The sequence below is a fragment of the Crocuta crocuta genome, unplaced genomic scaffold (assembly GCF_008692635.1).
Source record: "Crocuta crocuta isolate KB4526 unplaced genomic scaffold, BGI_CrCroc_1.0 scaffold466, whole genome shotgun sequence".
Classification (NCBI taxonomy): Eukaryota; Metazoa; Chordata; class Mammalia; order Carnivora; family Hyaenidae; genus Crocuta; species Crocuta crocuta.
In genome coordinates, this window is record NW_027529672.1 from 3,869,421 (window position 1) to 3,889,345 (window position 19,925).

Here is a 19,925-nt window from a genome sequence, read left to right on the forward strand (position 1 = left end):
CAAACTGTGAGATCATGACCTAAGCAAAAGCTGAGAGTCAGACATTTAACCGACTTAGGCACCCAGGGACCCTTGGATAATATTCTCTTATCCATCCCCTTTAGCTGGACATTTAGGTTGATTGTAGATTCTCACTGCTGTAAGTGTGCAGTGAACATATCCGTGCATATGGCTTGAGTTTCTTTTGAACAGTATACGTTCTTTTGAACAGTATTCTTTTCCTGGTATACGTTCTCAAAAATGGAATTGCTGATTCACAGTATTTTGTACGTTTTGACATTGGCAATGTTTTTTGATGCTGTTGCCATACGCTTTGACCCATCTTGACTGCCTCTGGCACTAAGTCGTGTCCAGTCTCAATGCCAACCCACCAGCACCAAGAAATGTAGTTTAAAATCCCTTTTCCTGAGCTGAAAATACATCTGATTTTTTGAATTTTGCATGAATTAAGCCCTAAAGAAGGGCCATATGGGAAAAAAAAAATGCTACTAAAGAATCACATAAGGGCACCTGGGTGGCTCACTTGGTTAAATGTCTGATTCTTGGTTTTGGCTCAGATCATGATCTCACAGTTGGTGAGTCTGAGCCCCATGTGGGGCTTTGCACTGGCAACAAGGAGCCTGCTTGGGATTCTCTCTCTCTCTCTCTCTCTCTCTCTGCTCCACCCCTGCTCGTGTGTGTGCATGCACTCTCTTTCTTTCTCTCTCTCTCAAAAATAAATAAAATTAAAGAAGAAAAAGTATAGTAGTTGTTTAGAGNTGAAGAAGAATTTTGCTGTTTTCTAGAGCAAAACACAGACACAAAGCTAAAAGGAAGCCTGCTCTGTGCCTGCGGGTTGGGTTTGAACACTGACATCAGGTACCCGTGCTTTCCGGCTTAGCCTGGCGCTACCTGGACGTCCCGCAACTCACCAAATGTCTTTAGTCTTTGATTCAGAGCTGTAATATTGGTACAGAATGGAATCTGCTTCGAAAAGATGTGAGAAGGGGCGCCTGGGTGGCTTAGTCGGTTAAGCGTCTGACTTTCGCTTGGGTCATGATCTCGCGGTTCGTGGGTTCGAGCCCCGCGTCGGGCTCTGTGCTGACTGCCAGCTCAGAGCCTGGAGCCTATTTCAGAGTCTGTGTCTCCCTCTGTCTCTGACCCTCCCCTGCTCACGCTGTCTTTCTCTCTCCTAGAAATAAATAAAAATATTTTTTAAAAAAAGTTGCTGATGAGCAATTTAAAAAAAAAAAGAAAAGATGTGAGAAGTGAATAAAATAAACCTGTAAAGAGCACTGCCCGCCCACCTCCCTTCCCTTCCCTCCCCTCCCCTTCCCTTTTGATTCCTTCATCAACTCTGTTTCCTTCTTTCTTTTCTTCCTCCCTTTCTATCCTTCTTTCCTTCCTTCCTTCCTCTGTTTCTCCCTTCCTCCTTCCTTTCTTTCTCTCTTTCCATAGCAGAAGACGGCTTCCTTATGTTTATTTATTTATAAAATTAAAGACATTGTTTTAACAGAATAGCTGTTTTATTCCTCTGGTTCAAGATCAGTCTTTATAATGTAATATTGGAAACATTGTCCACATGTTTTTGGTTTTGTTCGGCAATCCATCAGATGCCTCTTTCTTGATGACAGCGTAGTAACCGTGATTTTTATGATGGCATAACATTTCATAGAATAAAATGGATAATCTTCTCTTTTTAAACTTTTTTTAAAGTGTATTTATTTATTTTGAGAGAGAGAGAGAAAGTGGAGGAAAGGCAGAGAGAGAAGATGAGAGAGAGAATCCCAAGCAGGCTTCATACCAGCAAGCAGATCCCTCTGTGGGGCTCGAACTCACAAACTGTGAGATCATGACCTAAGCAAAAGCTGAGAGTCAGACATTTAACCGACTTAGGCACCCAGGGACCCTTGGATAATATTCTCTTATCCATCCCCTTTAGCTGGACATTTAGGTTGATTGTAGATTCTCACTGCTGTAAGTGTGCAGTGAACATATCCGTGCATATGGCTTGAGTTTCTTTTGAACAGTATACGTTCTTTTGAACAGTATTCTTTTCCTGGTATACGTTCTCAAAAATGGAATTGCTGATTCACAGTATTTTGTACGTTTTGACATTGGCAATGTTTTTTGATGCTGTTGCCATACGCTTTGACCCATCTTGACTGCCTCTGGCACTAAGTCGTGTCCAGTCTCAATGCCAACCCACCAGCACCAAGAAATGTAGTTTAAAATCCCTTTTCCTGAGCTGAAAATACATCTGATTTTTTGAATTTTGCATGAATTAAGCCCTAAAGAAGGGCCATATGGGAAAAAAAAAATGCTACTAAAGAATCACATAAGGGCACCTGGGTGGCTCACTTGGTTAAATGTCTGATTCTTGGTTTTGGCTCAGATCATGATCTCACAGTTGGTGAGTCTGAGCCCCATGTGGGGCTTTGCACTGGCAACAAGGAGCCTGCTTGGGATTCTCTCTCTCTCTCTCTCTCTCTCTCTGCTCCACCCCTGCTCGTGTGTGTGCATGCACTCTCTTTCTTTCTCTCTCTCTCAAAAATAAATAAAATTAAAGAAGAAAAAGTATAGTAGTTGTTTAGAGAATTCTCCAGTTCACAGGGCCTCTGGTCTGTCAGTAAGGTGACAAAGTTATTGAAGGGCACTCACGGGGTTCCTGCCTCCGTTCTCAGCTCTTTCCCCAGTGGTGGGTTCAAAACCTGTCCGATATCAGAAGACAGGAGTGAGTAAGAGCATGAAGTAGTTATGCACATTTAACTCTACTTCACAAACAATTTCACTTCCATAAAACTTGTCTCGCTTGGATATACGTAAATAAAAGCCGAAACGTGAAGACACAGGGCCACAAATCCCGATGTCACTAAGCATGGCCAGCTGCTCAGATCTCGTGGTCCGTGGCCACTGACCATTTGTTCATCGGTGGTGGCCTCCGCTGTGCATTCCACGACCCGGGGTAGGACACGCCAAAGTGTGTTGGTTTTTTTTTTTTTTTAAATAAAGGCAGAAACACGAGAACTTGTGACAAAAATCTCTCTCTGCTCTCTCAATTTGTTCTTGTGAGTTGGGCAAAGATCCGTCTGTGTTTTCTCCTGGGATATCTTGATTTGTTTTTTCTGTGAGTCTGTCCCAGCCCAGCAGGTGGAACGCCCGTGGATTATCATCCTTCCTAGACCCGCTGCCTCTCACTCATCCCTTCCTACAGGCTTCTTGTCGCTTGGTTGGATGGGTGCAGGTTACAGCGGCTTCATCTTTGCTCTCCTGGCGCCCCTGGTGACATGCAGGGACCTGTCCTCGCTCATCTCCAGCTGCCTCTCTTCGACCCTAGCCCAGGCCTCTCCTGGACCACAGCCTCTGTCTCTCGACGTATCTTTTCTAACACTTTCCCATCCTCAGGTCAATTGACCCTCGCCTTCTATTGGCTGCTCTTCCCGAGGCNAGGTTAGGGGCTGGCTGGCTGCTATTTAATTTAATCCGCCACCAATCCCATTATCTAACCTTATTAGTCACATCAACAAGGGCTTAAATCGGCTTCACTTTTATAGCAGCTGCGCCACACTAATGGCGAGAGAGGAGGACGTTAGGGCTTTTCGTTTTTGCAAAACGTTTGTGTTTTGAACCTATGATGTAGCTTATTTTTTTTTAAATGTTGCTGTGTCTTTCTGAGCGGGGCTGTTTATGCGCCCTTGCTTGAAATAGGCATCATGTCCGGGGCATAGCATGCTCTTACTGTTGCAGCAGAGAGAGGGGACCTGCTAGATTCGGAGAAAAGCCTGCTCATCTATTTTTTTAATGTTTTATTTATTTCTGAGAGAGAGAGAGACAGCATAAGCAGGGGAGGGTCCAAGAGAGAGGGAGACACAGAATCGGAAACAGTCTCCAGGCTCTGAGCTGGCTGCCAGCACGGAGCCCGACATGGGGCTCGAACCCATGAACCGTGAGATCGTGACCTGAGCCGAAGTCGGCGCTCAACCGACTGAGCCACCCAGGCGCCCCCCTGCTCATCTGTTTTACACAAGATTCAACGGCATCGAACCCTTACTGCAGTTTCAGAAGCAGGCATTGCAAACGGGCTTTTCTATAGCTCCCTCCAGTGGAAGGACTTCTATTAGAGGGACGTCACACACGCATTTCCCCCAAAAGTCCACTTCTTCCTGTTCTCTACTTTTGCAAGAAAGAGCATGAATCTTCATCCAGAAAAAGCATGTCCCTGTCCTTGTCCTTGGTGCGCGAGGTCCTGCCTCTCCAGGCCCCTGGCGCTGCACAGGCTTGCCCGGTTGTGGGATGGGGAGGCGTGGAGTTATGCTTTCACAAGCTCTGCTCCCCGCTGGCCAGGGGCCCCTCTCCCCAGGGCTGCAGGCCCGGCCTCAAGTCGGTTTGATGCCGTTTGTGCTGGGCAGATCCTCACAGGTGCTGGGTAAGTTCTGCAGAGGCCCGCTGACAATTCCTGGTCCTTCCAGCCCTTTCTAAGAATCGTTACGGTGGGTGCTGCACCTGTTCTCCTCAGCCGTCCCCTTCTCCTGCATCTCCTGTCCATCAGTCCCGGAGGACACCTTCTCTGGCGTCTCCGCTTGCACCCCACAAGTCACCCAACGATGTGTTCACTGTCCCCGTGCCCACCCACCCCCACCCTGACCCCAATCCCAGATTGGCATGCTTATGCTTGAACTTGAAGATCTTTGGGAGATCTTGACTTTCTTCAAGAGACAGCTCCTGCGTGTGATGATTTCAGGATCTGCTGTGCAGACATTTCGAGGCATTGGCATCTCAGTGTCCCTTACATCACCGATGTGCCCGTGCTGTGTCGCGTTACCATGAGATGCACTTCCATCTGACCTAAAACTAACTTCTACCCTGTGTCGCTGACACCCCTACCCCCAAATCAGTAATGCTCTGAGTCTCGGCCTCGCTGGATTTTGCTCCATAAAAAAACAAAAAACAAAAAACACATACTTTTAAATTCCCTCCTGGCACCTTTTTAAAGAATACCATGTGTTATGTCTTTGGAGGAAAAAAAAAAACCACAACTAACAGCTGAGAATTTCAGCAAATGGCCGTATGAGCTGTAAACCATTAATAAGGACGGAATGGGAAAGGCCCCACAGCAAAATAATATTTTCAATCATGGAGCTGTTTTCTGTCATCTCTGTGAGGGTCCGGGAAATGCTCCACAACTTCTGGAAATTCCCATTTCATTTGTAGCCATATTAGAACATGAGTAATCTTTGTGTCCTCGATGTTTTTGCAGCCCTGTCTGAATAACGTCTTCCTACTGCCCATGCCGGTAACGCCAATTGTATAACTGAATAACCCAAGTGGATGTTGCTGGCTTCTGCCAGCTGGTGGGAAAGCCAGTCCGTTTGGGACTGTCATACGGACGCAACTTTAGTGGTGATTTTATCCTGTTCTTTCTTTAATTCTTTGGCATTTTGTTTGTTGGTTAATTTTTGCTTTCAATTGCCAAATAATACCTGGTTTTATTGTTCCGAGCCCTGAAAGGGAGCATACAACACAAGAAGTAGGCTAATACTTATTTCACTGAATCCTGGAGCCCAGAGTCTGAGAGATCATGGAAGTTAACACCCTCGACTCTAATAAAAGTTCTGATTACACTGAATTCTGTTCTTAAAAGCCTTCCAGCAAAGAGAGGCCCATGCCCCCGTAGTCTCTTTTAAAAATTTTTAATGTTTATTTATTTTTGAGAGAGGGGGAGAGCATGAGCAGGGGAAGGGCAGAGAGGGACAGACAGAAGATCTGAGGCAGGCTCTGTGCTGACAGCAGTGAGCTTGATGCAGGGCTTGAACTCAGGAACCCCAAGATCATGACCTGAGCCAAAGTTGGACGCTTAACCAGCTGAGCCACCCAGGCGCCCCTCCTGTAATCTCTTTTAACTGAATTAAACAGGACTCTGAGGCCATGTTTCTGTAGTCCAGTGTCACTGAAATCAGCCCAAAAGACCCTTCTCGATGTGTGTGCTGTGGAAATGGGGAGCAGCCGCACCCGTCTTGGGTGTTGCCAGGTGTAGCAGCCAGGCAGCGGGTAGTTTTCCAGCCCCGGGGCTCTTGAGCCTCTAGGCAGAAGCTTCAAGGTCAGCGAACAGCCTTCTTGTCGGACTTGGAAGGATGTGGGGATATGGAGTGAGAATGTGAAGCTGGTTCCTTCGTTTCGCTCGTGTCGTCCACGCAGGTACAGTTTCAGTGATGCTCTCCCGCCTACCTCTCCTGTGCTAAAGGGAACAGACGTGGTTCTGCGGTTCCAATGGATTGGCCCAGTTCCTTCTGGAAGTTCAGAAATCGAGAATCTGATTCCTTATAGCTCTCTGATAGCAGGGGGTGCTCTCAAATCAGGATCCTCCCTCCAGTAACTTGTGAGCACATTTTCTCGGGGAAAAAAAAAAACAGGAGAAAGCAGAGCGCCGCAGGGCAGAGCACATTCACAAAGGTGTATTTGCAGAAAAGTTGAAAGAACGCCTTTGCTAATGGACATAGAAGGACAGGCTCCTGGAATTCAGATTTCACCCCATTCTTGATAACCTCCAAGTAATTTATCGATGTGATGAACTCTTTGTGCAAACCTTTCCATCCTGATCCAGCTCCTTTTCCTTCCGCTGACATAACCTCAGATCCCTTGTGTAAATGCGTTCCTGGATGCCTGGGAAGCAGGCTTGTTCTGTGCATCTATCTGGCCATTATAGCGGGAATGCTACATCCAGCTTCCCAGAAAATGACGCATTCTCAACCAAACAAAAGTGGATTTTGGATTATCCACTGCTGAGATCCTTCACTCCATGATGCCTTAAATCGGAGCCAATAACCCGTGGTTAACTGTGGCCGTGAGTGGCTAAAGCGTTCATTCCTTTCAAAGTTAATTGAATTAACAACGCTGTCAACCTTCCGAAAATCCCTATATTTTCACGGACTCTGTTTCATATTCTTGGAGGGCTGCTGGTTTGGGAGACTTGCAGATGCTCTGTTCAGCTTTTTAGGTTGGACGCCCTGTGGACATTTTTGTAGTGATACTGGTGATTCAGAAAAGAGAGGAAGTATAATGATTTTGCTTATCATATGAGTAAGCCTCTCCCACCTTTGGAGCCACACAGTAAACCCTTGCTAATTTTAACCTCACCATAGAGAACCCTGCTGGAAATTACCAGACAGTAGGCATTTATGAGTAAGAGAATAAATTTTTGTTTCTGTTTTTTGGGTTTTTTGTTTGTTTGTTTTCTAATCAGCTCAGCTCTGCTCTATCAGCAAATGGACTTACTCCATTTTATTTGGACGGGATCATTTAGTCCTGGTTATGATAACAGTTTGCAGCACACCAACAAACCAATTCTAGAATATTCTGTAAAAAACAGTGTGGGCCCTGGAATGAGAGGCTAGCTGCAGAGCTGGGTACTGAATCCTTGCTGATCAACAGGGCTTCCAGGTGTTGGTGCAAATCGCTTAGTTTAGACGAGAGGTAAGTAAAATTAGAATCAGCTGTGTTCTCTGATTTACTTCTCATTCATCCACTCATTTTAGGAAACATTAAATTCATCAGTCAAAATTTGATAAGCAGCATACTTAAGGAGCTGGAGTTCCCTTATTGCCCTTGGTGGTGACAGCTAGGTTTATGCGGAAGCCGGGGAAACATGCTATTTCCCTAAAGTAGACTCCAAGTTCAAATGCCTCCTGATTAACCGGTGATGAGCGGTTTCAAGAGCCTGTGTGTTTTTGTCCACGTTGGGATAAGGCGTACTTCTCTGCATTCCCTGGGACTTCCTCATTGTATGCTCATGAAACGTGTGTGGCATGCAGCCATCTGTTTTGATTAATTTGGTCTTATTTGGTACCTCGATTGTTTGTTCTGAAGACTCAGCACCCACCAAATACTTCCTCTATGGTGCTTCCATTGTGGTACCCTCTGGGAAATGGGACTGGCTGGAAACATCAACCCTGTTCTGCCTCGTATTCAATTCCAAAAAGGCCTCACCTTCTGCGGAATTCTTTTCTGTAAAGAACAGAGTCCTAGGGGGTTAGTATCCAAAGGTGGTTGATTTTACAGTAGAGTCCTTATCCTGAGGCTTCAGGTAAAAACAATACAAGTTCTTTTTTCTTCTTCACCAGAATTGCCTCTTTTTCTGTGTTCCTAAGATCCCTGAACTTTTCAGGCCAAACAATAAAAAAGAGGGTGTTTATTTGGGGAGGAGACAATGGGGAAGATCAAGAAGAGAATTGCAGGATTCACTGAGGTCCAGAGTTTTGTGATGTTGTTGAGTCCTTGATGTCAAACAAGAATCAATACTCCTCTCTAGCCCTGTTTAGGCCTCTGCTTCATCTGTAGTGTGAGAGAATTGTGGCTTCAGGCAGCAGGTCCTGATCAAGGTTAGGCAGGTCTCTGCCTGTTTGAGGCTCCTCCCTGGGTCTCCCCAAGCCCCCTGCCTTCTGCCCCACGGGGGCCACAGTCAGCTGCCCCAGCAGACAGCGGCACCGTGTCTCAGGCTTTGTCTCGGCAGCCGGCTGGACCACTCCTCTGCTGACATAGGAAGCCTGCACCAGCTCCAGTCTAGCACTGATTCTCTGATGATTCGTGCGCACGTAGCACATTCATCCCATTAGAACATACTACCAGGCGCCGTTCTAGAAGAGACCAGGAGAGATGAAAATTCTCTCCATGATGCCGCTTAAATAACTACAGGATCCTGGTACTAGTGGCAGACTTGGGGGATTGTCGGCCTGGGAAGGCATTGCCTGAGCATGTATTTTATTTATTTATTTATTTATTTATTTATTTATTTATTTATTTATTTTTATTTATTTATTTATCAGATTTTATGCGTTTTTTTGTTCTTTTTGAGAGAGAGACAGAGCACGAGTTGGGGAGGGGCAGAGAGAGAGACAGAGACAGAGACAGAATCCAAAGCGGGCTCAGGCTCCACACTGTCAGCACAGAGCCCGATGCAAGGCTCGAACCCACGAACTGTGAGATCATGACTTGAGCCAAAGTCAGACGTTCAACCAACTGAGCCACCCAGGTACCTCATGAGCTTGTATTTTAAAGGGACCCTAGAGACCCTTGCCTACATGCAGGGTGTGCTTACTTTCTGAACCCTGAATTTAGCTGTTGTTTCCCTCAGTTCCCCCTCGGCCAGTCTTCTCTCAGTGTGGTGTGGTTGTCTCCTTCTCTGTGGAACTAACGCTCTCACGGGCCTCCTTCCTCCCTGGCCCACGGTAATTTCAGGGCTCCTGCAACATGGCGCTCGCCTGGCGAGAATCCCGTACAGAGGCGGCCCTGAATTCTGCCAGGGATGGGAGACTGGGCAGTGAGGGCGAGCTCTCGGATCCATTAGTATCTAGGTTGTTTCCAGCCTGGTCAGCCACAAGGCTCATGGCCCCTGTGAAAACATTTAGGAGATTTATACCTCTCCAGGATTTAGAATTGTCCGCAAAACTCCATGAGACAGAATTTCGGTCCAAGGAGCATTTCTGAGGATCCTCTCCCACCCCTGTGCTCTGGAAATCGGATCACAAGTTTTGGGGTGTTCAAGGAATGGCCCGGAACTGGACCTTCTCCAGATGTCTGGTGGCCTTGTACAGACATTGTCCCTTCTGTGTTTTATAATATTTTTTTTCAACCACAGTGAGAGATTTCACTCAATCCATCAAGGAATGGCAGTAAAGTGGCCCCTTGGATGTTTTGTGATTGCAGAGAACTCTTTGCTGGCAAGTGAAACACCATCTGTTCTTTTCCAGGAACCAACGAGCTATTTTAGATGTTACTTGTTCGTGGAGATGAAGTTCCTTGATTATTCTTCCTACGGTTCCCTCGCCTTTCTGTTCTCTGGTTCTTGCTCCTCCCATTAGAATGTATGTGTTTAGGCTCCATTAACCAGGGAAGGAAATGAAAGATTCCAACCGCCCCTTCCCCGTCCAGAGCAGGGGATCATCGACCTCTCCAGGGGGTTGGGGATGGCACCTCTCAAGTGAAATCAGGCTTCAAAGGCATAGGGTAACTGTCCGATGATGATCTCTCACCGATTTACATACTATTGATGCTCAGTCATAAAATGAAATATCCGCCATGCTGATTATTTACGCTTTCTCTGTTTAATTATAGTTTGAAAATGAGATCATCACCAAGCTGGATCATGAAGTGGAAGGAGGCAGAGGAGATGAACAGTACAAAGTGTTATTTGATAAAATGTAAGTGTTGATTAACAGTAGGATTTATGTCAGGATGGAGACAGGGAGACTGTAATTAGACTCCAATGAACTTTGTAGCCCAGAAATAATTAAAACGTGTTAATAATGGAAAATATTTTAAATTGCACCAGTCAGGTTTCTTTTTCTGAGTGTGATTAACAAGGTGTGCGTAATTATTTTTCAGCCTCCTGGAACACTGCAGGAAACACAAATACCTCGCCAAAACAGGGGAAACTTTTGTAAAACTCGTGGTACGCCTGATGGAAAGACTTCTGGATTATAGAACCATCATGCATGATGAGAACAAAGAAAATCGCATGAGCTGCACTGTCAACGTGCTGGTGAGTGAAATGCAAGTTAATTAAATTTCCAATCTTCACAGGAAGCCTGAAAGTGAACGAAGAAGTTCTAAAGCCTTATAACAGCTGGCCACGGGACTGCCATTGCTTGTTTCCTTCTCTGTTGCCGGGGAAGGGAAAATGAGGAACTGTTTCTACGGAGCCACTGTCAACAAGTCTGCAAAGTCCTCTCCCCTCCAGGTGTTTTCCCATCGCTCCTCCCGTGGCTAAGAATGAAGAGCCTCTTATTTTGTAACCAGGGTCACAGGGTTGTTGATTACAGGTCTCAAGTGCATCATTATTAGGAGGTGGCGAGCATGTCTTGTTGTGGGTTGAATGATGGCCTCCAAAAGAGAGGTGCACATCCCACTCCTTGGAACCCGTGAACGGGACCTTATTTGGAAACAAAGCCTCCTTGCAGATGTGATTGGGTCAGGGGTCTGGAGATGAGATCATCCAGACATACTATCAGCTGGGCTCTAACTCCAATAACAGGTATTCTTACAAGAGACAGAAAAGGAGGGGCACCTGGGTGGCTCCCTCAGGTAAGTATCCGACTTCGGCTCAGGTCATGATCTCAAGGCTTGAGTTGGAGCCCCACGTCAGGCTCTGTGCTGACAGCTCAGAGCCTGGAGCTGCTTCGGATTCTGTGTCTCACTCTGTCTCCCTCTCTCTCTGCCCCCCACCCCCACTCATACCCTGTGTGTGTATGTCTCTCTCTCCAAAAAATTAAACATTTAAAAAAAAAGAGAGAGAGAGACAGATAAGGAGACACACAGAAGACCATGTGAAGATGGAGACAGAGACTGGAGCGATGGTACCTTAAACCAAGGGAAACTTGGACCCCCCCCAGAAGCCAGAAGGACCCCCAAAAGCCAGAAGGACACCCCAGAAGCCGGAAGGACACCCCAGAAGCCGGAAGAGTAGGGTAGGATTTATGCCTGGAGCCTTCAGAGGGAGCACGGCCCTACTGATGCCCTGAGCTCAGACTCTGGCCTCCAGAACTGCAAGAGAATGTATATCTGTCATTTTAAGGCACCAGGTTTACGGTGATTTGTTACAGCAGCCACCAAGAGCCAACTCATGGTGTTGTGGATAGCAGATGGCTTGAGTAGACTTGGCCACTGCCGTCCGTGGACCGCTGCACCCCTGCTGTCACCGAGACGTGGCCAGGTCCTGTGGACACCATCTTCCTGAGGTCGTTGAAGTATGGTGAGCTTAGTGCAGGGCATTGTGCGTTCAGGAAGCTTTATGACCAGCTCAGCTGCAGGGAGAGTTTGGCGAACCGCATGGCTCTCAGGAGCCACGTGACTCCCACACCCAGCTTCGCAGCTGCCTGCCTCTCTCTGTGATATCCTCCTCTCGTAGATAACCAGAAAAGCAGACTCTTGGCCCTGAGAGGGTTTTCCTCAACTTCCCCTGACTGTCCCGAGGCAGGAACGCAAGAAAACAGTACTCCTGCCTTGTGCTCCTTACTTGGCTTCTCTGGATCTGGCTTATTATCATCATCTCGTCATTAGATGACATGTGCCTGCTCCACCTTCACTTCCATGCCCGCCATTTTGAACGGACCTGTAGGCACTTGGGGCTCGTAGAAAGGCCTTTTGTGCCAAGAGGAACATGACCCATCGTTCATTCTTTAGGAAACCGCCAGAGATGCTTGGATTTAAAAGCAAAAGGAAATTGTTTCACCTTCCATCCAGTGTAGCGTCCATACCGCATTTGTGCACTGCATGAGGAACTGGCCACTAAAAGCTCATGACCCATCCCGGCCCCACCATCCATGGATAGGCCACCTGTTTTGACAAATGGGAAACACCTTTTACAGCAAGTTTTCCTTTCCTTAAAAATCTAAATACGGGGGACTTCTGGTTTCTAGCCAAAACGAGCTTGGAAATTGTCACTCCCATCCTCACCATAAGAGAAAAGCTGGGAAACTGAAAATCAACAGCTCTTCTTAGATCCATCTTCTCAGATCTACGGGGAAAACTACTGTCCCCCAAATTGGAGACACGAGAGGATACACTGAATCACAGCTTACGGAGGGTGGAAACCCAGGAGCAAAAACCACCACTGGAGCCAGGTCTGGATTGGACTCCTCTCACGCAGTACATCGTGTCCACCTTCAGCATCAAATTACAGGGCATACTAATGGCAAAAACACGGTTTGAAGCATCAGAGCCAGGCTCAGCTTTGGCAGAGGGTTTTAGGATTTTCAGACCGGGGATTTAAAATAACCATGATTAAAATGTTACGAGCTCTAATAGAAAAAGGAGACTTTCTGCAAAAACAGATGAGTAATATAAGCAGAAGGGTGGACCCTCTAAGAAAGAATCAAAAAAGAAATGCCAGAAATCCAAAACACTGTGACAGGATAAGGAAGGCCTTTGGTCTCATGAATAGACTGGACAGAGCCCAGGACAGAATCCATGAGTTGAGAAGATCGAAATATGTTTGCATATGTGTCATAAGCGTCTTGGGCAACTGTAAGAATTACTGGCTTATGGCTTCTGTCCCCGAAATCTGGCCTCCTGCGATGCTGACTTTGACACTCGCCTGTAGGCTAATTGTGTGTAGCATAGCCGTGAGTTCTGCCCCAGGCAAGGGCCCCAATCTTTTGCACCAAATGCCCTGGCACTTGCTTCATTGTCCTCCCGATTTCTTGCCTCTGTTCAGAGTAAGTTACTTTTGTGATGCCAGTATGGTTCGCATGAAGGAGACATCAGTATTTTTCTGCAGGAGAGAAATTGAAACTTTTTTTTTTTAATTTTTATAGTTTATTTTTGAGACAGAGAGAGACAGAACATGAGCTGGGGAGGGGGCAGAGAGAGAAGGAGACAGAATCTGAAACAGGCTCCGGGCTCCGAGCTGCCAGCACAGAACCCGATGCGGGGCTCAAACCCACGAACCGCAAGATCATGACCTGAGCTGAAGTCGGACGCTTAACTGACTGAGCCACCCAGGCGCCCCAGAAACCTTTTTGAAACCATTCCCTACTAGGCACATACTCTTCTAACGCTCCCTCTGATTTTAAAGGGTATCTGAGGAGCTGATTTTTGTCCAGAGAGAAGAATTATTAATACACTTATTAGCTTTCCAACTTGGATGTTTGAGAATACTATTTTTTTTTTTTTAAGCAAGATCTCTCATGTTCTCCAGGACATGAAAACTATTGGGGATGTGCTCTGAATGTGGCCTTTTATCATCAGGACGCAGGGTCACAAAAGAAGCTCTTAAAATGCCACGTGCAGTCACAGTCTCTGATTAACCTCAGTTCCTCTCTCATACAGAGCCTCACTCAGTACCTACCTCTTGTTACTGCTGCCAGTACTAGCTGGGCTTTAGCCAAGAATCACATCCAGGATTCTTGAGATGATCTGACATCATTAACTTCTTTGAACTTGGAACATCCTGAATCATTCTGTGAAGAGTCAGGTGTTCCATTCTTAACCATCGCCTGGAGATCTTAAGATGGATCTCAACCTATCACAAGCCTTTCATTTAAAAAATAAAACAGGGGCACCTGGGTGGCTCAGTCGGTTAAGTGTCTGACTTCGGCTCGGGTCATGATCTCGTGGCTTGTGGGTTTGAGTCCCACGTCAGGCTCTGTGCTGACGGCTCGGAGCCTGGAGCCTGTTCAGATTCTATGTCTCTTTCTCTCGCTACCCCTCCCCTGCTTATGCTCTCTCTCTCTCTTTCTCTCAAAAATAAATAAACATTTACATTTTTTTTAATTAAAAATAAAATAGATCTATGGATTAAAGAGAAACAAGAAAACCAGGTTTTTACAGACAGCTGTTCTTTCTCTTAATATTCACTAGTCAGCTCACATTAAGTTACAGAAGGAAAAACATAAATACATTTTATTTTTTATTCACTTATTTTTTAAAATTTCTGATCTTGTTTTGCTTATTTATTTTTGAGAGAGAGGGAGAGAGAGCCCAAGCAAGGGAGGGACAGAGAGAGGGGAACACAGAATCCAAAGCAGGCTCGAGGCTCTGAGCTGTCAGCACAGAGCCTGACGTGGGGCTCGAACCCACGAACAGTGAGATCATGACCTGAGCTGAAGTTGGACGCTTAACCGACTGAGCCACCCCTAAGTGCCCCAAAATGTAAATATATTTTAAATCTCTGGACCATTTTCACCTTCTCTTCTCGTACTTTTCTTATGAAATAGAATTTCACATAGATGGATATGCATATTCATCACTAGAGAAATATAGACGTATAAACATTCATTAGTAATATATAAAATGTACCCCATTTATCAGTAACCACAGACCCCCTTGAAACCCTAAAATAAAATTTTAAAAAAAGAATAAAGAACATAGGATTTATTGATGCCCTTTAAGTCCATTAACAAATTTTCTTTAGAACCAGTGCTATTTTTTAAATTTTTAAATTTTTTTTTTAATAGTTTATTGTCAAATTAGTTTCCACATAACACTCAGTGCTCATCCCCACAAGTGTCCTCCTCCATGCCCATCCCCCCTCCCCCCCACATCCATCAGTCCTCAGTTTTTGTCAGCATTCAAGAGTCTCTCATGGTTTGCCTCTCTCCCTTTCCCCCACCATTTCCGCCCTTCTTCTCCCCCTTGTTCCTCCGTCAAGTTCCTCCTAATCCTCCTATACGTGCAAACATATGATATTTGTCCTTCTCTGCCTGACTTATTTCGCTCAGCATAACACCCTCAAGGTCCATCCATGTTGCTACACATGGCCAGATTTCATTGTTTCTCATTGCCATGTAGTATTCCATGGTATAGATAAACCACATCTTCTTGATCCATTCATCTGTTGATGGACACTTAGGCTCTTTCCATGTTTTAGCTATTGTGGAGAGTGCTGCTATGAACATTGGGGTACATGTGCTCCTATGCATCAGCATTTCTGTATCCCTTGGGTAAATTCCTAGCAGTGCTATTGCTGGGTCATACGGGAGTTCTATTGTTAGTTTCCTGAGGAACCTCCACACTGTTTTCCAGAGGGGCTGTACCAGTTTACATTCCCACCAACAGTGTAGGAGGGTGCCCGTTTCTCCACATCCTCGCCAGCATCTAGAGTTCTCTGATTTGCTCATTTTAGCCACTCTGACTGGCGTGAGGTGGTATCTCAGTGTGGTTTTGATTTGTATTTCCCTGATGAGGAGGGATGCTGAACATCGTTTCATGTGTCTGTTGGCCATCTGGATGTCCTCTTTGGAGAAGTGTCTGTTCATATCTTCTGCCCATTTCTTCACTGGGTTGTTTGTGTTTCGGGCGTGTAGTTTGATGAGTTCCTTATATATTCTGGATATTAACCCTTTATCTGATATGTCATTTGCAACTATCTTTTCCATATTTTTTAATGTTTATTTTTTTGAGAGAGAGAAGGCGTGCGAGTGGGGGAGGGGCAGAAGGAGAAGGAGACACAGACTCCGAAACAGGCTCCAGGCTCTGACCTGTCAGCACAGAGCCTGACGCGGGGCTCAAACCCATGAACCGTGAGCTGAAGTTGGCTGCTTCACCTACTGAGTCACCCAGGCACCCCAGTGCTATTTGTTTTTTAAATGGAGTAAGTGGAACATTCTAGTTGTATAGGTTCATTGATGTCTTACTCTTCCCTGCACTTAAAAAATAAGTTAGAAAAATAAGAGATGAGCAGTCACTCTGTCCAACGACCTAAGTCCCCTACATATACGCCTCTCTGTAAGTGCATGTGCATGACATCGGATATACTTCCCCCTGGACAGAAGGCACATTTATAATTCGGTAGAATTTCTTTGTCACCTCATAATCCTGCATTCTTGCATGACTGGTTGGTAGTTTTATTGTGTATGACCAAGTTCTTCTACATAATCATCAACCTAGCCCTCTCTCAGACTGGTGGACTCATTGTTACTTTACAGACATAAGTTACATTCTTCATGGCCCCTTTACAACACTAATTAAGGTATTTCTCAGGAGAATTCTAAAATCTCAGTATTTGTTGCCACAAAGAAGTACGGTGCCGGTATATGATGCAAATGTGTAAGTTCTGGAAGATCGGTGGTGTGTAGTGGTGTATTAGTGTTAGGGGGTCTGGTCCCAGAAGGGTTGCTCAGAGATTGGCAGACCCTGAGCCTGAGCACGGACATCAGCACCGGTGCGGAAGGGACTGGAGAGGGGACGATGGTGGTGGGGTGGGTGCTGTCTGCAGAGCCCAGAAGTGGGGCGCCAGAGCAACGTGGCCTTTTACATAAGAAACCCACAGTTTTATATAGAAACAGGTTTGAGATGAGCATCCTTCAGCTCTAGAGAGGTTTTGAAGTCCTAGGAAGGGAACAGAACTAAGCACAGGCAGGAAATGGAAGACATTTCCATATCCATGAGAGAGGAATAAAGGTCGCATGATATCCCTGTTGTGAAATTGTAAAGGCAGATGATCAAAAGCTTGGGAAAGGATTAAAAATATGAGTGCAGAGTAGGCTGGTGTGCAGCCGTAGCTTGTAAATACTGGTGAGTTAAGAGTTAGAGGCGCAAGTGAAGGGCTCATCCTCTACCTTTGATGCGGATTTTCTTTGTTACGTCCCCCTGAGTTGTCAGCTGAAAATATCCTCATTACTGAGCCGTAGGATATCAACCAGAGGACATTAACATCTCAGATGCAGCAAAATATGAAAATCTTGGAGCCTTTTTCTAAAGGTGCCCCCTCTTTCTTTCTGTGTTTATTTATTGCTTGTTTTAAGAGACCTGTTTCAGAAGCAGTGTTCTTTTTTTTGCTAATCAAATTAAACACCTCCCGCCATCTTAGGGGATAATTGGACTCCTGTACAGCAGTGACACTCATTCACCAGCGTCCCCTCCTGTATAGCAGTGACACTCATTCACCAGCGTCCCCTCCGTATAGCAGTGACACTCATTCACCAGCGTCCCCTCCGTATAGCAGTGACACTCATTCACCAGCGTCCCCTCCGTATAGCAGTGACACTCATTCACCAGCGTCCCCTCCGTATAGCAGTGACACTCATTCACCAGCGTCCCCTCCGTATAGCAGTGACACTCATTCACCAGCGTCCCCTCCGTATAGCAGTGACACTCATTCACCAGCGTCCCCTCCGTATAGCAGTGACACTCATTCACCAGCGTCCCCTCCGTATAGCAGTGACACTCATTCACCAGCGTCCCCTCCGTATAGCAGTGACACTCATTCACCAGCGTCCCCTCCGTATAGCAGTGACACTCATTCACCAGCGTCCCCTCCGTATAGCAGTGACACTCATTCACCAGCGTCCCCTCCGTATAGCAGTGACACTCATTCACCAGCGTCCCCTCCGTATAGCAGTGACACTCATTCACCAGCGTCCCCTCCGTATAGCAGTGACACTCATTCACCAGCGTCCCCTCCGTATAGCAGTGACACTCATTCACCAGCGTCCCCTCCGTATAGCAGTGACACTCATTCACCAGCGTCCCCTCCGTATAGCAGTGACACTCATTCACCAGCGTCCCCTCCGTATAGCAGTGACACTCATTCACCAGCGTCCCCTCCGTATAGCAGTGACACTCATTCACCAGCGTCCCCTCCGTATAGCAGTGACACTCATTCACCAGCGTCCCCTCCGTATAGCAGTGACACTCATTCACCAGCGTCCCCTCCGTATAGCAGTGACACTCATTCACCAGCGTCCCCTCCGTATAGCAGTGACACTCATTCACCAGCGTCCCCTCCGTATAGCAGTGACACTCATTCACCAGCGTCCCCTCCGTATAGCAGTGACACTCATTCACCAGCGTCCCCTCCGTATAGCAGTGACACTCATTCACCAGCGTCCCCTCCGTATAGCAGTGACACTCATTCACCAGCGTCCCCTCCGTATAGCAGTGACACTCATTCACCAGCGTCCCCTCCGTATAGCAGTGACACTCATTCACCAGCGTCCCCTCCGTATAGCAGTGACACTCATTCACCAGCGTCCCCTCCGTATAGCAGTGACACTCATTCACCAGCGTCCCCTCCGTATAGCAGTGACACTCATTCACCAGCGTCCCCTCCTGTACAGCAGTGACACTCATTCACCAGCGTCCCCCCGTATAGCAGTGACACTCATTCACCAGCGTCCCCTCCTGTACAGCAGTGACACTCATTCACCAGCGTCCCCCCCGTATAGCAGTGACACTCATTCACCAGCGTCCCCTCCTGCATAGCAGTGACACTCATTCACCAGCGTCCCCCCGGCATAGCAGTGACACTCATTCACCAGCGTCCCCTCCTGCATAGCAGTGACACTCATTCACCAGCGTCCCCCCCTGTATAGCAGTGACACTCATTCACCAGCGTCCCTTCCTATATAGCAGTGACACTCATTCACCAGCGTCCCCTCCTGTATAGCAGTGACAGTCATTCACCAGCGTCCCCCCTGCATAGCAGTGACACTCATTCACCAGCGTCCCCTCCTGCATAGCAGTGACACTCATTCACCAGCGTCCCCTCCTGTATAGCAGTGACACTCATTCACCAGTGTCGCCGGCCCTGATCCTGGAGATGTCACATCATATTCAGGTGCTAGATTTCACGCTGACAGTGGCTGTGGTGTTGCCGGCCAAATCTTCGGCTTGGCCAGGCGACTGTCCTGCACCTTTTTGGTGCCTCGTGTATGATGAAGATTTTGAAGTCTTTATAGAGATGTCTCTGTTAAGAAATATAATTTCGATAGAAATTTTCATGCTCGCCCAGAAGATATCTTAAAATATGTAGAAATAGCCCATTGCTTATAACCTGCTTATTAATCTTTCTTCATTGATGTGTGTACAGAAGGTGCTGTTCAAATGGCAACCAGTTTTTTGGGTTTTTGGGTTTTTTACCATGGTTTGGAAGGTCTCTCTGTCTGGAACAGCACTGTCCAATGGAAATTTCTGTGAGGATGGGAATGTTCTATAACTGCACACTTAGATACAGTAACACTTGCCCCTTAGGTCTACTGAGCAGTCAGAGCATGGCAGGTGGAACAGAGGGAGTGAATATTTCACTTTATTTAATTTTAATTACATTTACTTTATATTCAAATACATGTCGCCGGTAGCTACTACATTGATCACCAACATTGCCTTCTAGAGGCTCTTGCCAAAGCTGGGCTCAGCATGTGTTAAATCATGTTGATGTTTATTCCCAAATTTGGGATCTTTACTGGGTTGTTTTTTTTTTTTTTTTCATCTTCTAATGACTTTGCAATGATTAAGAATGACTAAGCTGTCGTATCTTTGGGTAATACCATTTGTTAACTAACAACCAGTGACTCTTCAATGACAGAAGTAGATTTTTGTCGTCACAGTGCAGGTACAGGAAAAGGAATCATTAAAATCACCCCTTCAAAAAGTGAATTTGCCATTTTGCTTGAATTTGTGGTTCTAAACCAAAGACCTGGGTCCACCTGGCTCGGTTTGACACAAAGTGAAGA

The 19,925-nt window shown here is 46.3% G+C and overlaps 1 protein-coding gene across 1 annotated transcript in view; it reads left to right on the forward strand.

The window, feature by feature from the left end:
* The window catches only part of DOCK1 (dedicator of cytokinesis 1), a 462,145-nt gene that overhangs the window by 380,641 nt on the left and 61,579 nt on the right, over positions 1–19,925 (forward strand). The window contains exons 34-35 of the mRNA XM_077762917.1: positions 10,087–10,172; positions 10,357–10,513. Coding sequence (XP_077619043.1) covers positions 10,087–10,172; positions 10,357–10,513 — 243 coding nt within the window. The remainder of the gene's footprint in view (positions 1–10,086; positions 10,173–10,356; positions 10,514–19,925) is intronic.